This window comes from Dermacentor silvarum, chromosome 5 (assembly GCF_013339745.2).
Source record: "Dermacentor silvarum isolate Dsil-2018 chromosome 5, BIME_Dsil_1.4, whole genome shotgun sequence".
In the NCBI taxonomy this organism is placed as follows: domain Eukaryota; kingdom Metazoa; phylum Arthropoda; class Arachnida; order Ixodida; family Ixodidae; genus Dermacentor; species Dermacentor silvarum.
Genome location: NC_051158.1, coordinates 63,535,023 through 63,553,582, shown reverse-complemented (window position 1 = coordinate 63,553,582; position 18,560 = coordinate 63,535,023). Strand labels below are relative to the sequence as shown.

Sequence of the window (18,560 nt, the reverse complement as noted above, 5' to 3'; positions counted from 1 at the left end):
AAAGATTTACAGGGACACATATCAGTCTTTTGCCGGAAGTCACTGATGATACTATTTTTTCAAGAGTGCCAAAAAGCATTTCAATCGGTTTGAAACCAATACACGTGGAATCTGTTCTTGACGCCTTAGACGTTTCTCAACCAGAATCGGCGTTTGTGGAAATCCAGACGAGTAGGTGAGGTTTTCATGCAGTAGATAAGTAGGTATGTGATTACGGCACTCTCTATATGTTCCCTTTCTTCAAATGGATTATTTCTCCTTTGGTGCATCCATACACCGCTGTTTGCTCCTTGTCGGCGTATACATGATGTGCTGTTTTTTTCTATTACTGTCGGTAGCACAGCCTGTAATCAAAATCGCTAGAGGCCTAGAAGAATCAGATTGTTAAATTGAATGAATGCACCGGTCTGCTATATATTTTCCTTGCACTATATTTATGCTCTCCTAACTCCTTGTCATAGAAAAAATATTTCTATAGACGGTGAGAAAAAGAAGTCATTCGATTCTTTTTCTTTTCTCGCAGAAGGCGTTTTTTGTAATTTCCACAACTTTGCAAGCGTTTGCAGGGTTTTTGCTGGTATTGAGAGCAGAAATTCAAGAGTTTTCAAGGACTTTGAAGGCACTGCCTAAATTTTTAAGGTCTACGCATTCCTTGCACATTCATGCTGTGTGCCGGAAAATTAGCAACATTTTAAACACGTTCAAAATTTTTCTGCATCATGAACTTGCCACATGTCAGACCAATCATGGCAAAGTGCCTCCTATAGTACAGACACATACAACTTGATGCAACCTTTGAAAATATTCTCGATCCCTTGACCGGCGATGTCCCGCTGCGCCTTCTCAATGGCCGCACAATGGCCTTTTGTAAATAGCGCTGGTGTAAGGGTGTCTTATAACTATTGCGTGAATACGTGAAGAATGCCTCCACCTCACTCTTAAAAACTCATCTTTAAGAGTTCATGATGATGTGCCGTGCAGAGAAGGCCTGAACTTTTAATGCTGAGGTGCTGAGAAAGAATGCCGTTTTAGCGAACGTGGAAACATCACTATAATCGGATGCAACTGAAGAAAAAAGCGGCATTTCTCCTCAAAAGACACACCCTTCAACCAATCGCATCGATTGATACTCATGACGCTGTGGTCAATTCGATCAAAACATGGTTAACCACCATTATTCTGGCACACCCTGCGACGCCACTTCCTTAGATTAACCACGTCATGAGAAGCGGTCGACGCTTTGGTTAGAGGGGGTCCTTTGAGGGGAATGCCGCTTTTCCTTTACTTGTATTCGACTATAGAGAACTGCAGGCGTTTCCTCCCATTTTTACGATAGGGTTTCATCAGGCATATATGTAGATAAGCTGTTCCTAATTTGATCTAATAAAGGAAGAAATATCATCGTCACCCCAACATTGTGTATTAACTCTGAGCTTTGTACTGATTAGTGGCTTGCGTAACCACCTGGGAGAGCAGCAACAGTCATGATGAAACATAGCCATTCAAGATGGTCGTAGAGTAATGCCTCTTCACATGTGCCTTACAAATGCTCGAAAAAAACTGAGCACAAAGAAGTCATACGAAGACGCGTGAATGCATATACACACACATTAGTTCATTTCCGGTTTTGATTTACTCAGAGGTGGGTTCAGTAACTGTGACACAGATTTTTATGCTCTCCTCCAAAAGCGCCAGTGTATCTATCCATAACATCAGTATTTTTGGGTAATAGAAACATAATTCTGTGAGTGCAAGGGCTCTTTCAAGGCTGAATTATTCCCCACACCAGAATTCACAGCTTTTAAGGACCACAAATAAATTCCCTGACTCTCAAGCTCCTTTGAAGGATATATTGCATATTCAAGGGATTCCAAGATTTCGAAGAATCTGCATGAACCCTGCATTTGTAAGACCACTTGCAGCTGTCTGCCGATACATACTTCTGCGTAACTGATGTGCACAGAAGTCCTTCCAATATTTCAGATTCAATATTATTGTTTGCTTCATAGCCAGCCTTTGTGCTATGGAATTTCTTTTTGCTGCATTTGATACATGAACACTTATTACTATGCTCAGTTTTGCCATGTTATTGAATACGGTTATGCAGAGAGAGCAGAGTGAATTTCCTAACTTACCTCGCGGATCAGAGAGAGAGAGAGAGAAATACGAAGAGGGAAAGGTAGGGAGGCTAAGCAAGGACGTGCTCGGTTGGCTATCCTACACTGGGGGAGGGGGAAAGGGAAATAATAGATCAGGCGAAACGAACTCAGCCTGTTAGATAACAGAACGCTCTCGGAAGAAAAGATTCTTGGGCCATGGCCTATGCATTCTTATGCAAAAGGCCATAAAAGCCCTTCTGCAGTTTGTAAGGACTACTAGATTGCACGAACACTTGTGACAGCGGAGATTCCTCTGTGACTGTCTCTGCGGATTAGAGAGTGCTCTGGTGAACCTTTGAAGTGACGCGAGAGTCCTCAAATGACGTGTTCTATCTTTGCTTTTGAGAAAAAAAACGTGTAGCCTTTTTAGTCCTGTCATTTCATTCACTGTACATCAGAAGCGCAGTTGTACATCAGCACAAAACTTTGGCAGAACCAACAAAACAGAAAAAACGGCTTAGTTTCACTTCAGTATGTAGCTGCCTTGGAAATGCTTTAGGAATGAAATTTATGTCGATGCGGCTAAGCCTGTGTTATATTTGCAAAGCCTGACAGTAACAAAAAATAATGTGATGTGTGATGCTTTATATAGAAAATGAGAAGTTTAATTCTCCTATTTGTGGGTTTTTCAATATACTGTGCGCTGTCGCCAAGAAGCAGATGCTTTACTGATAATTTTTGCAATTTGGGATGATATAAAACAATTACTGAGCTTGTTTTCAGTAATGTATAAAATATTCACCAAGAGAATTTCCAATAGAATCAGGGCAACACACGACTTCAGCCAACCAAGAGAACAGGCTGGCTTCAGGAAGGGATATTCTACGATGGATCATATCCATGTCATAATTAAGGTAATAGAGAAGTCTGCAGAGTACAATCAACCTCTCCATATGGCTTTAATAGATTATGAAAATCATGTGATTCCGTAGAGATAGCAGCAATCATAGAGGCATTGCGTAAACAAAGAGTACAGGAGGCATACGTGAATATCTTGGCAAATATCTACAAGGATTGCACAGCAACCTTGGTTCTCCACAAGAAAAGCATAAAGATTCCTATCAAGAAATGAGTCAGGCAAGGAGACACACTCTGTCCGAAACTATTCACTGCATGCTTAGCAGAAGTATTCAAGCTCTTAGACTTGGAAGGCTTAGAAGTGAATATTCGCCGATTAACGGCAAATATCTCAGTAACCTGCGGTTTGGAGATGACACTGTCCTATTCAGCAAAAATGGGGACAAATTACAGCAAATGAATGAGGACCTTAACCGAGAAAGTGCAAGAGTGGCGTTGAAGATTATATGCAGAAGACAAACATAATGTTCAACAGCCTGGCAAGGGAAGAAGAATGCAGGATTGCCAGTCAGCCTCTTGAGTCTGTCCAGCAGTATGTTTATGTAGGTTAATTACTCACAGAGGACCGTGATCATGAGATAGACCCTGATCAAGAATAAAATTGGTCGGAGAGCATACGGCAGGCATTGCCAAATCCTGACTGGGACCTTACCACTTTCGGTGAAAAGTGTACAATCATTGCATTCTACCGGTGCTAACATATGAGGCAGAAACATGGAGGTTAACAAAAAAGCCCGAGAACAAGACCGATGGAACGAAAAATGTTACGCCTAACGTTATAAGACAGGAAGAGAGCGGTGTGGATCACACAGCAAAGAGGGATAACCGATAATCTAGTGGACATTAAGCTTAAAAAATGCAGGTGGGCAAGCAATGTAATGCACAGGATGGATAAGCGGTGGACCATTAGAGTTACAGAATGGATACCAAGATAAGGGAAGCGCAATCGAGGATGGCAGAAAACTAGGTGGGGTGATGAAGTTAGGAAATTTGCAGGCGCAAGTTTGAATCAGCTATGGCAATACAGGGGTCTTGGCTGATGATGGAAACAATTTAAACTCGCAATATCTTCCACCAAGAAATAACTTGGCAAAGGGTCCACATAATGCTGGTATCGTTCATGAAAAGTGACTTTCGGGAGTCGCATGGCCCTGTCAATGTTGTAAGTTGCGCCACTTAAGGTGCCCTAAGGCAATAACTACAAGATAAAGAACAGATAATTATGATGAAACAATAAAGGTCTCCTTTGACATGAAAAAACATAAAATAAAAACGTCATATGTATGCATTTTGTCTCATATGAAATTAAATGTTTGCAGCCAACCTGTAACTCTGCCACAGCAACCTCTTTTTTGGCATTACGGTTAGATTCTTCCAAAGAAAAGAATTATGTTTTTTACGGTGTCGCTGCATTTTGTTCTGCAGAGACAGTTTTCGCATGAAGACACTCTGTGGAAAACAGTTGAATGAGCATGGCGTCAACAACAATACGGTAGAACCTATGTCAAGATATATTCATTCGAAGGCATGGAAATTGTGCTCAGTACAGTGCACTTTGGGCTGAAAAATTGGATCAGACACCTTGCCATTCCAATAGTAGATTTCATTATCTTGTAGCGGCAGCAGCACCGGCGTCGCATGACAATTACGCAGACGCTCGCGTCTACACGAGGCACGAGCGGCTGGCACGGAACTGCACAGGCTAGCGTTCCGAGACAGATTAAAAATGCTATGCTAAGAGATCGAGTGTCGGTTTTATTGCGATAGCAATTATATGGACACTCAAAAGCAGCTTTATGCCGTCGGCGTCGCCGTCGCCGTGAGGTTCCGTATTATGACGTCATTTGGAGATGAAATCGTCGCCGCGCGCCGCCGAACGCTGTATGTGCGAGTGAAAGGGCGCGAGGGGCGCGTCTTTCACGGGGAGTGAACGCACGGCGGAGAACAAACGCGCGTTCTGCGCCGTGCTCGCTTAAGGGCTGCAGAAGTAGGCGTCTCTTTTCTCCTTTACAATCACCATATATGTAGAGCAAACGCGCCTTCTTCCGACGCGCGAGAGGCCGTGGGGGAATGAAGGGAGGGGACGTTTAGCTGCGGCACCAAGTGCCTATTTATATCAGAGGCTCCGGCAACAGTCACCAACGCCGCACGCATTTTGAGCGAACGCGGGCAAAACGCCGATGGCGTCGACAACGGTTCTGCGTGTTGCCGATGCTGCTGCATGTCCAAGTTTATACAGCTGATAAAGCTAATATCATTACTCCGTATAGCTCTCTACAAGTTTGCTATCGCAATTGATGCTTCGCCTTTCAGGTGAAACTGCGACAACTTTTTTCCTCTTCCGCGAGAGCCTGAGACTTTACCGGTCAACGTGGTCGCTCGTTGCCACAGTTTGGTGACCTCGGACGTGATACTGCCATACGCTCCAGCGGTAGGGACGACCATGCACCAGACCAACGCTACGAGAGCTCAAGGCCAGAACCTTTCCGGCGAACGGGGTGAGCCCTCCTGTTTGGCCATCGCCGTCCACCTCCCACAGTACTGGGACCAGCATCCCTCGGCATGGTTTCTTCAGGCCGAATCGCAATTTCTAGTCGCTGGTATCTGCTCTAAAGCCTCAAAGTTTTATTACACCGTTGCCGCGCTTTCGGCCGCTGCCATTGACGAAGTAGCAGATGTCACCTCTACTTGGGAGCAGAATGGTTGCACGCAGGCATTATCCGCGATGGAGAAGACGGCGGGCAGCACAGCAAACAGGGATTTAATATGAGCAGGGTAGGGAAAAGCTTAAGGCACACCAAAACTAAAGCCATAACTCAACCAAAAGGCTCACTCAATACTAAATACAAAACTCAGACTAAATAGAAAACTACCAAAAAATACTCCATCTCGGTTTCGGAGCCTAGCTCCGTCCTAAAGTCTCTAAGTCAGTGCTATAGCCCTGACTCACATCAAAGTCTGGCCACCCTAGCCTCGGCCAAACTGCGCCGCAATGCAGAAATGCGGCTTCTTACAGACCGTCGGTTTGAAGTTCCTCTCGTCGAATCCACGTCGTTTTCGTTCGGGGTGTCGCTGATGCCGTAAGTGTCGACGACTCGCGGTTCCGTCGACCTGACCGAGTACGTGGATGGTGCCCCGGTAGCCGCCGCTGACGTGTCAATTGCTTGGTTAGGCTTAACGAAGCATTTTTCGCCCTCCGTCCTTCTGCATGGCGACCCGGTGTCCAGCGTCACGAGCTTCTTGGCCGGGCTCTCCACACTCCCATCGTCAGAGCGTAGCTGACGAAGCGACCTTCCAGTCCGAGAGCCACGTAGATAATGCTGCTTCGTTGCTTCTCCCTCGCGTCGGTTCCCGTGCCTCGAGCGCTCGTGCGGTTTCGAACGCTCTGCGATCTCCTTCTTCGTTTTCGTGTACCGCCGGCATCTGACTCATGACAGCAGATTTGTTGAACACCCCATTGTCTACCGCCGCCTATGACAATCTCAAGGCAGCTCTGCTACAGCGCACAGCAGCTTCACAGCATTCTCGCATCCAGCAGCTTCTGTCCGCTGAAGAACTCGGTGACCAACGCCCTAGTCAACTTCTTCGCCGAATGGGGCAGCTGCTCGAAAACAACGCGAGATCCATCGACGACGCGCTGTTACGCGAATTGTTTTTGCAACAACTACCGGCTAACGTGGTAGAGGCTGTCGTAGTGACAGACTCTACCATGCATCTAACCGGACTTGCAGCTTTGGCCGACAAAGTCATGGGAGTAGCCACCCCAACCATTGCAGCCACGACTTCGTCTCCGGGTGACAATACAACCGCCCTGCGAACCCTTCTCTGCTCTTCAGCAGCGCAATCTCCGCTAGATTCCTTGTGTGAGCGCCAGAACATTGCCGCGCGTCATCTCGTCGCCCACGCAGCTGGGGATCCAGTAAATCAAGACGCACGGGCAGCCGCAATGAAACATCAACTACAACGTCTGTAATTTGCTACTACCACCGCTATTCGTTAGTAACTGTGCCATCCGGAAGCCTTTGCAGCCACACTACTCCGGGCCATATTTGTTCTGGAGCGTCGTCGGACAACTTTAGTCGTGAACGTCAACGGCCGTTCAGACACAATTGCCCTGCAACGTCTCAAACCGGCCTACATGGACGTACCCGCGCCATCGCCCCCGCCAATGTGCGACGCAACCCTGCTGCATCCTTCGATGCCGTCTCCGTACGTGATAACCAAGACCAACGCCAAGACACGCCGCATCACGTGGACTTTTTATCGTTCATCGAACTTTCCTCCTCTCTAGTGGGGGAGCCCTCTGTAGCGGCAGCAGCATCGGCGTCGCATGAGAATTACGTAGACGCTCGCGTCTACACGAGGCACGCGCGTGTGGCACGCACCTGCACACGCTAGGGTTCTGAGACAGATTAAAAATGCTACGCTAAGCGATAGAGTGTCGGTGTTTCCTCTCCTGCGAGAGCCTGAGACTTTACCGGTCTACGTGGTCGCTTGTCGCCGCAATCGTAACGTGTTTACGTCTTCCAGTCTCAGCAAAGATGTTTCTGCCACTCATCTTTACTGAAGCCTTCCTTTGCTTTTTCACTCCATCCTAAATTTTGTTTTCTCGTCCGACTACTCCATATCGATGTCCTATTATCTTGCTACCCCTACTAAAAATCCTATTTGATTTCAAACGGGTTTCATCAAATAGGATTATGGAACGGGACCCCGTTTGAACCTGTTTAGTCCAGACCTGTTTGCCCCTGTTTGAACCTGTTTAGTCCAGAACAGTTTGTCCCCGTTTGAACCCGTTTAGCCCAGACCAGTTTGTCCCCGTTTAGTCCACTCCCGTTTGGCCCTGTTCAGTCCTGTCCTGTTTAACCCAGTCCTGTTTACCCCTGTTCGAACCTATTTATTTCAATATTTGGGCGAGGTTCCGTTAGATGGGTCCAATGTCACTTAACATAAGTCACTCTTTAAATCTATTTGGTGCACTTATGAATTTGAGATCAGCCTTGAACGATTTTTGTGTGGCCTATGAGTGCGCTTGACATGTATGACCAATAAGAGTATGCAACCTGAAAAAGATTGGTCGCTCATTTTCATATCTACTACAAGTATGCAAATGTAATTCTTGCAGGTGTACTGCATGCTTTATCATTTGTACTCATCTTACTGCAGTGTTGTGTTGCTGTCATGGTTGTTGCATAAAACAAATGTACAGCAAAGCGTAATTTTAAGTTGGAAAAATGTCGGGTGAAGAGGACTTGTAAAAGAAAGACATAAGTATACGTTACGTATGTTTTTATGTACACCCATTCAAACATTAATACTGAAGCGCTCCAATTTTAAGACCGGGCATGTCGCACATCTGACAAGCATAGTTTATTCGAAATCCTAATGGTACTTTGACAGAAAACCAGGGGAATATGTTGCTTTGGGGAGAGCTTGCAGGGCACCTGAAAAAGTAAAGAAAAGCCAACAATTTCTTTTCACTTAAGCAACAGGTTCGCACAAAGGCAAAAGCAGTTATGTTCACACAGATAAGAATGGGTAAGCATTCAGAACATAGGAGATACTAACAAATCTCATTCAAAGGTAACTGGTTTCAGGCAATTTGGCTACGATTCTAAGGGAACATGCATTACTGTGGTAGAATAAACTGTCACAATTAGCGGGCCACTGAAACAAGTGTTATAATCAAAAAGACAACCTATTCGATTAACAATAGTATTGAAGCAACAGAAGTAGTACAAGCATAATATGCACATTTAAAAAGCAGCATGGACCCGTCAAGCTAATAAATTACTCGGGAGCTACTGTTCTGCCAGCAAAGTAAATACCGTAGTGGAATAGTGGTTTTAGCATCCACCGTGTTTGGCTGGTTTATCCCATATTGATAGTTAAGAGACTTAGATGGGCTAGTTGGTTGCTGGCTTGATGGAACATTTTATAATAGTGTTTCTAGTAAATTCTGCTTCATTCTACGCCATGATCTCATTGGTAATCCAGACAGAGTGTTCCTCTGACCCCTGACAAAGTGCAATGAGCATGAGAAGGTACCGCCTCCTGCTTTTAAACTATATTGCACGAGCACACTATAATATAGTCGTGCGTCGTCCTGAAGGGAACATCACCTTAGACGACTATTGCACAGGAGGGTGCTTGGTGCACCTGAATACTTCTTCCGGTCTCGCTGATTATTGTCCCTTAATGGCACTAAAATGACGCACGATGGACGCTCGCGCAATATAGCTAGAAATGGGGGAGGCTGTACACCTGGCCTCCAACACATGCATGTTCATGTGTACGCATAGAGTTTTCAGCTTGCTTATTTCCCGTGCTCTGTTTTTCTGTGTGGACCTGCGTGCTAGGCCATGCCACGGGCTGCGCCGAATGTTTGGTATGTTATTGGCGTTTTCTTCATTTACAAGTTCGGGGCCACGATCTTGTAACAATGCATTGCTACAGATACAGCACGATTAGAAATGGCATCACACAACGCATTGGTAATCCGGGCAGAATTTTTCTCGGACCCCTGACAAAATGCAATGAGCATGATAAGGTCTTGCCTCCTGCTTTTTAACTATATTACATGAGAACACTATAATATGGTTGTGCATCATCCTGAACTTGACATCGCATTAGACGACTCTTGCACAGGATAGTGCTTGGTGCACCTGAATACTTCTTCCGGTCTCGCTGATTATTGTCCCTTAATGGCACTAAAATGATGCGTGATGGACGCTCGCACGATATGGCTAAAAATGCGGGAGGCTGTACACCTGAGCACCATAACATGCATGCTCATGTGTACGCATAGAGTTGTCGGCTTGCTTATTTCCTGTGCTCTGTGTTTCTGTGTGGACCTGCGTGCTAGGCCATGCCACGGGCTGCGCCGAATGTTTGGTATGTTATTGGTGTTAATGCATTCCGTTTCATAATAATGAAATTGTGGTCACTGAAAAAAAAGCTCAAGTTGCGGAGCAGAAACAGATTCCAGGGTTACACCATAGCAGCTACACACGTGGACCTTTTCTTTTATCTGCCGGCCGTGAACAGTGGATGACAAGAGTGGCGTAGAATGAAGCAGAATTTGCTACAAACTTGCGATCTTGCAACTTTTGGAGATATCGCAGCTGCGTACAACGTATGGAAACCTTTGGGTGATAACATTTTCCCTACAGTGTTGCAGTCAAGATTTCGGGATATCTGGAGCACAGCACAGAAGCATTGCTAGATAAAAGGTCAAATATACATAAAGTCGATACCGAGCCACGAAAAAATTTCCGATTTAACTGATATATTGAGATATCAGAGTTTGAGTTAACAAGGGTTCAAGGGATAATCCGGAGTCCCCTACTGCAGCGTGCCTCATAATCATATCGTGGTTTTAGCATGTGAAACTCAAGAATTTAATTTTTTTAGAGCAAACAGTATATGCATAAGACCAAATGCTAATATAGAATATGCTGACAGCAGCTACATAAACAAAAATTTCATACTTCCAAGAAATTGTCAGATGGTCTGAGCAAAGATCTACTGATGCCGAAATTATGGCCATTAGTTTTAAATGGCCTATTCTGCAATACCTTCCTTACATTTAACTCAAATTATATGTGCAGTGTACATACACGGTGCTAACTACAGCTGAAAAAGATTGGCACTATTTCTTGAAGTAATAAGTGCATGGTACTTTTTCACACAATTACAGCACTTTGCCTTGCGATTGTTAGCCTATGCAAATGGATTTAAAACTTCTTGACGTCCCTGTCCCCTGGACAGGTTCAATAGTCGCATTGCGCCTCCTTTCATCAGTTTTTGTCCGCAAAGTCATGCAGATAAAAATGTTACCCTGAGTTTGAACCTGTTATTGCATTCTGTTTCATAATAATGAAATTGTGGTCACTGAAAAAAAAGCTCAAGTTGCGGAGCAGGAACAGATTCCAGGGTTACACCATAGCAGCTACACACGTGGACCTCTTACTTCAGAAGGAGCTGACTGAACGCATGTTCCACGGTGCAGGTTACTCTCGCCAGCATATCGTGAAGTATCTTACAGTGTTGAAGTTCTGTCCTTTGCACAAAACAAGCCAAATGTATAAATGGCAGGCTGCGTGACCATGCAAACTTAAAGTGTGGATCAGTTGGCATTAGTATTGCACTGCTCTCAGTGCAAGTGCACCCATATTTAAGAAGCACTTGATTGTGGCAAAATATAAGGACCAGAGTGCTTCAGAGATATGTGAAGCATTCCTTATTCAAATGACGGGGAACCAGTGTGTTAGCTCCCCATAAATAGCATTATTAGACATTGAGACTGCTTATCATCACTGTAAAACAAATTGCGCTAGCCATACCATGCGCCCTTTTTGTATTTGTGTCAGCAACATGCATTCAGATTGATTTATTCCAACCCTTTCGTCCTTTGCACCATATCGCTGTGCGAGTAAAAACTGGACTTTTTCTTGGTGAAAGAGTGCTAGTTTAACACATAAACTAGCTCCACGGCAGTTTGCAATAAAGGAGTATAAGCATCCCCTGAAAACTTGACCACAAAGAACAGTGCTAAAAGAGCTCTTTAAAAAAAAGAACATGAGTGTATCTGTCATAAAGGCCAACTCTTGTGTCCTTTACTTAACATCTTTTTCAATACCAATATTGAGGTGCAAGCTCACCATATTATGTTACCTTGCCAATGAAGCAAATCACAGTGGTGCTTGACTGACGTGGGAACAACTCGGATGGGAAGATTGGCACCAATCCGCAGCATAGCATGGTCTGCTTACACTTCATCTCCAGGCCCAGCCATACCTATAGCAGCATTAAAATAAGTGAGCTTAGTGCCATAAGAGAAACAATATAGAAAGTGACACTGTGAACAAAGCAACCTTCATTAGGCATAAACAGTAATAAAATGCAGACATTGTACCCAGAGCCAAGATGACTTTGAGCAACATAGCATCCATGACATAGCAATCCTTATATTATTGCAGAACATGTATTCTTACAATGATGTTAATGTTTTTGTAACGCTGGCCATCGTGCAGACCCTGCAACATTATATCATCGATAAGGCTAATCGCATTACCCAATAAGGCTAACCAATAAGTGTCTCAAGAAGCATAACTCAGGATATCTACCGGAAGGCATTCACTACATTTTGACAAACATGCTTCTATAGCTTCAACCCTATTTTCATCAACATAGTACAAGCTTCAAGCATCTGCACAAACTTAATGCAAAAGGGTGCCATTAGGAATACCACAATAGTTTCCTATGCAATTCAGCCTTTAAAATAAACACTGGCAAGTTCATTACTATGCCTAGAACAAATTAAGCTATTCTGGAAGTGAATAAGCCTTTTCCATACATGGTGAAAATCACCACCACAATGACTTGCTTATGGGCATTTTGTACACAAAAGCACCAAGCACGAGAGTTGAAGCTTGGGCAAGTCGGTAACTGTTCATTTTGGTGGTGCTCACAATGAACACATGTGAGGGAAATAAGCGACAGACAGAGTGAAAGCGTGCTGTGCTCCATCACTCTCTGTCTGACTGTGACTTCCTTGTATTGCGTGCACCGTGGATACTCCATCTGCCTGTTCCTTATCTCTTTAGTATGTGTGCACAGTGAAAACCATTACAAGGAACATAGAGACGAAATAATGCTACAATGAGCAATAAACGTGCCTTCCGATGCAGCACATCCTTATGCGACACAATTTTCTGGCAACATCTTAAGCCTGCTATTGCACTGAAAATGGTTTATCTGAGCTGCTGTACAAGACAAGTTTGCTTTTACAGAAGACTGATGACATATTTGTTCGATTATTTCGACAAACTTGTGGTTATGCAGTAATGTGAAAAGGTGGCATCATTAAAAGCCACCTTAGTTCTTGTGTAAAAAAATTAAATTACATTATGGGGTTTTACATGCCAGATCATGAAGCACGAATATTTTGGACCACCTCGGGTTCTTTAACGTGCGCCTAAATCCAAGTACACAGGTGTTTTCGCATTTCACTCCTTGGAAAGGCAGCCGCCATGGCCACGATTTCATCCCAAGACCTCGTGCTTAGAAGCTCAACGCCATAGCCACTAAGCAACCATGGCAGGTATGCAAAAAAAAGAAAGCATACAGTCAACTCCACAGATCAGGCTAGGCATAAATAAGCAACAGTCAACAAGCTGAACCTTTGCATTATTGCTTTGCATAATGGTTGAGGTAAAAACAATTGTCGAAACATTCCAGATGCACTCAACACGATTTGGATAAACAGCATATGATAGGTAAAAATGTTGAAAGGGAAATGTTTAGAGTAGTGCTTTACTGCTGCAATGGTTTTTGTTAGTGCGCCAGTGAGCACAGTATGATTGAGGTAGCTGCTGAAAATAATAGATCCTCGTTATGACTTTTTAGGGACTGATTTGCATGGTTTGTTGCATGCCTCAGGAATTTATTTATTTATAAACATACCTCATAGGCTCCAGTTGGAGTATCTTGTGAGGTGGTAGGAAAAAAATTTCTGAACTAAAAAGGAGAACATTCAACAAAAGAACTCAAACAAAAGAAGAAAAAACATACTCTCTCACAATGTTGCTGCAAATCAGGCAGCCAGCTTATAAAAACAAAGCAATTAGAAACAGTTTCATACTGGTAGTGCTTTAGGAGACAGAATGTTAAATTCTGAGCTTCGAACACTTGAAGCCACCTTTTGTGGCCTTTTGTTCTGAAGTCCCGTTCTCTCTAGTATTATGGGAATAAATAACCCCGCTCCGCTCCCCAAATTTTTTAAAAATGTAATACACAATTAGGACAACTTACGGAAATATAATTAAGAACACAGAATTTGCTTATGCATGCATGTTAGAAGAGAGAGAAACAGAAGTCTACAAGAATGCGTAATAACAAAGGTAACCAAAGCCCTGCTGATTTTGTCGGGCAAATCATAGCAAGACATGAAAGGATATGTGTGCCTCACAAGATGGTCCCTAAAAAATTGTCACAATGTAGTCAGTAGGGAGCACATCATGCATTGCTACAATAGCCTCCAACTACATATAACTCAGAGGAGGCTACTTAAATGAATTGATTAAACTGAAGGTAGGCCAGATTCAAAATATGCGATTCAAGTAGACCGAAACTGCAAGTTATGAATATGGCATATTCATAGCAACAGTGCTGTACATTATGTCTTACATGGCAACCTGTGAAGTTTATATTTGTAAAAATTCTGCAGACAAAAATTTTTATTGGCGAGATAGCACACATTTTTTTAAAGCTTCCTCTTAGCACCCACACTGTTGCATTGATACACACATAATTAACCATTATTTAACTTGAGAAATAGCACACAAAGCAGCAGCGAACTTGAAACACCAGAACTGATAACAGTGTTTTATATCACAGAGCGCATTTACAGTGTTCTTGCTGCTGCCGATTTAGCCTGTTTAAGGAATTTATCTGAACAAACTGGCCTAAAGCAAGTGCCCCCTCTGGTATACTCGTTAGAGATCTTCACGAGAAATTCAGGAGAGTTGACAGGTGTGAATTATATCAACAAAACCTACAGCTTGTGTAAGTGGCAGGGACCGTTTTGTACACACCTTGTCGCAGCATGCAGATCAGATGCTTTGCCGTGCTGTTCCGGCTGCAGAAATGTCTTAGGTTCCTATGCGGTGTAGAGATGCCTCTGGTTCACGAAATCTTGACATCCCTAAACAATAACATATGTTCAATTTACTGTAATCCCTGCTGAAACTGCAAGCTTGCGAGTTAACAAGATCATGTTACATTCTGAAAAGTCTCATACAACCAACTACACGAAGCTGCATCTGGTTGTGCAAACATCTGATTGTTACATCATGGGCGGTTATTTAACATGAAATGAAACTGCAGCAAACATAAATCTATCAAAAGCTTCACACAAACGCACATCTGTAGTAAGTGAAATGTGAATTGTACTACGAAGAAAATTCCTTAGCACATGAAAAGTGTTCCAAAATCAAATTTTTTATGCGGTGGAACAAAGCATTGTCTCGAAGGACGATGCACTGGAAATTACCAAGAACAAACACCTTATTTTTCAGCAGAAAAAAAAAACTCGAAAAAGAAACACTGCTGTTGTAATCTCCGTTTCTGTGAAATAATCAAACATTTACAAACACACGAAAACACACAGGACACCCAACACAAGAAATACAGCCTGTCTGGCGACACTATATGTAGAATTCGCATACAAGCTAAAATCTGGCCATGCGTCAGACACAACAATCTAGTACCATCTTGCGCAGCCGTTAGCTGACGTACAGCCTCCCGCATTTTTAACTACATCGCACCAGCATACTATGAAATGGGCGTGCGTCGTCCTGAGAAGAGCAGCTTAGCAGACGACGCTTGCGCTGGAGAGTTCTTTATGTGCGTCTGCTTACTTTCGTCGGCCTCGCTAAGTATCGCCGTCGAAGGCGCTAAAATGACCCATGACGCTCGCGCAATATAGTTACAAATGCGGAAGGCTGTACTTCTAGAAATACCTATACAGAAATTATGAACACAAGCAGTAACTTTCCTGGTTGAATTCTTTCTTTACCATTCAGGTCAAACAATCACCGGAGCTAGCATATGTTATAGCAGAAAGCAAATACATGATAACGCTCCTGGCAACGTCCAATAAGTTTCAGGAGATTTTTCGTGAAACTGTTCGCTAAATGTGCACTGCTACATGAACACGAACATTCGAAAAAAAAACACATTTATCACTGTGGTCGCTTTAATAATCATCTCGTGATCCGTATAACAATTCACACTTCACGAGCCACTGACTACAAAACTGCGCGCAAGCGCCGGACTTACCTTTCTAGGCATAGTCGGCAAACGCTCCTTCATGTCAGGTCCCGGTGTCGACTGCACGACGATCCTTCCGACGTAAACATTGTTGAAGTGCGGATGAACTACAGCACGTAATACCTCAACAAAGTCTTCCGTGCACTGTGATCCGATGCGATATTGTCAGAGGCTTTTTCATGAGCCGGGAACAAAGAAAGCGCGAGCGGGCCATAAGTGCGATAATCGACATCGGCGAACCACACGATACTGCGAGCTACGTTACGCGGTCCCAGGGGCTAAGTGATCATCAAAGCACACAAGGAGCACGACATTTTCTCTCGGCACAGCGTACACACGATTAAACATCCACATCGACCTGCCTCAATGCAGCGCGCACGCACAGCAACAGGGAGCAACAGCAGAAGACGGAAAAGAATATCATCTGTAATTTTACCGGTCATGCCCCTGGGGCAGTGGCAGCGCCTCCTGGGGGCACCGAAAGCGACCATGCTTTCGTGCTTTCGCCCACTTTCTGCCCTTTGGTGACCGCATGTATCGTGACGGCGTAGTATGTGGTAGTTTGTATGGGTGTTCTGTGGCAGTATTTCGATATTATGCGTTCGAAATCGAGCTCGCTGGCTGCCGGTTCCGGAATGATTGCACACGCCAGAGAGAAAAAAAGGAGGGCGAGGAGGATGGCGCGACCTTTTTTTCGACGACGACTCTCGAAAGCAATCGTTTGCCTTGCATGAATACGTGTTCTGGAAGCGGGAAGCATGGCTGTTCGAAGAAGAAGAAGCCGAGTGGAACGGCTGTGCTCGGAATGCTCTCTGCTGGAAACAGCGTATCGGCCTCAGGCCGAGGATCGTCGACTCCGTTTTTGAATGAAGATGCAAGCTACAAAGTTGTCCTCCCGCGTCTACCAACCGGTAACGATGTGCTGAATTCCATTTTTCTTCATGCGGACTTGAGTGGCAGACCATACCGTGCTCCTGATTTCCGAGACGCTCTGCTTGAAGTAGTGGATACTGCAGATATTATAGGTGTAGGACAGTATCAGATGAGCCATGTATGGATGGTTACCTGCGCTAGTAGTGCGGCGAAACATAAACTCGTTGCCTGTGGTGAGCTCCGTGTCAAAGGACTGAAGTGCATGGTGATAGATCCGGAGACTAAAAATATCAAGCTCAAATTACTCTGGCTTCCGCCTCATCTTGAAGCTCGACGGGTTGAAGAGGCGTTCCAGGCGTACGGTCAGGTGAAGTCTCTCTCGAGAGAGGTGTGGAGATGCACTGGTATGGAACAGTGGGTGACGACAAACCGGGAGGTTTCCTTGGTGCTCAAGGATACTGTCACCGTAAGCTCAATACCACACATTATGTCCATTTATGGACACCAGTGCCTGGTACTGATCCCCGGCAGGCCTCCGCTGTGCCTTCGTTGCAAGCGTGTGGGACATGTCCGTCGACAATGCAGAACGCCGAGGTGCTTGCAGTGCCACCGATTTGGTCACTCGGTGGACGCCTGTGTATCGACCTATGCCAATAAGCTTCGTTCTGGGCAACACAGCGCAGAAGAGCCACAACTGGACCATCTCATGGATGCTACAGAGATAGTCGATGCTACCGGAGAAGCCACAGGCGGCATCAGGGACGAAGAACAGGAGTCTCCAGAGCCAATGCCGAGCAGCCACAGCATCCCAAGCGAAACTACTGGCAATAACTCGGTTTGCACACATGACCAAGAAAACCTTAAAGAAAAGCCCCCCGATGGTGACAAGGAAGAAGAGGCGATGGACAGCAGTCAAGCGAGGAAGCGTCCGGCACCGTGCAACGATGAAACAACGGGGAGTGCAGTACAGGCACCCGAGAGTGTGCCTTCTAGTGCTCAACGGGTTCCCTCCCCTGGTGATGGTGTGCCGCGGCGGTTTTGTCAGCGAAGTAAGGAGAGTGCTATAAAGAAGTGCAAAGGGAGCAAGACCACAGATTTACCTGTGGCCAAGGGTGATGAAGAACAAAAGCTTTAGGTGAGCAAAATGGCTACCACCTTCACCCTCCCCTTATGTGTAGCGACACTCAACGTGCGTGGGCTGCGGAGTATAAGGCGTCAGCAGCAGTTACTCCATGTGCTTAGGCAGCATGAAATTGATGTTGGTGCAGTGCAAGAGACCAAGATTTCTTCTGCTACCGATGCTAACCTTGCGCTGCAAATTTTTCAACCAGATTATGAGGTGTGTGTTAGCCAAGCGGTTGGTGCTTCCGCTGGGTGCTTTTTGTTAGTTAGAAAGCAGTTGAATCACGCTTCATTGTCGCTACGTGTTGATGGGGAAGGCCGCTTTCTATGTTGTGACCTCTCTTTTCGTTCCCGTAATTGGCGGTTTATTTGTGTCTATGCTCCCCTAACAGTGAGCGACAGGAAGGCTTTCTTTCTGTCTCTTGCTCCGTTCCTAGACACTGACAGAGATTTGGTAGTTTTGGGAGACTTTAACTGTGTTTGTGATCATAGAGACCATTCATACCTAAGAAAGCGTTATGATGCAAGTGCAACTTTGCTTCAGCAATTACTGGAAGACCACAATCTAATAGACGTGGGAGCCTACACGCCTTCTTGCGTGCGGTTCACGCACTTTCAAGGCGTCTCTCATGCTCGACTTGATCGTGTGTATGTTTCGACGGATCTCTGGTCTCACATTCACAACTACGCCGTGAAGCCTATATTTTTCACAGA

At 44.7% G+C, this 18,560-nt stretch overlaps 1 protein-coding gene across 1 annotated transcript; it reads left to right on the top strand.

Annotated features, from left to right (window-relative positions):
• The first annotated feature begins 16,656 nt into the window (after positions 1 to 16,656).
• On the top strand, positions 16,657 to 18,560 carry LOC125945649 (uncharacterized). The gene has a single exon (XM_049667857.1). It carries the CDS (start codon positions 16,657 to 16,659, stop codon positions 17,857 to 17,859), a length of 1,203 nt encoding a protein of 400 aa, XP_049523814.1. The 3' UTR covers positions 17,860 to 18,560.

Coding starts and splice junctions, on each gene's coding strand:
- LOC125945649 (XM_049667857.1), top strand. CDS start 16,657: ATGCTCTCTGCTGGAAACAGCGTATCGGCCTCAGGCCGAGGATCGTCG.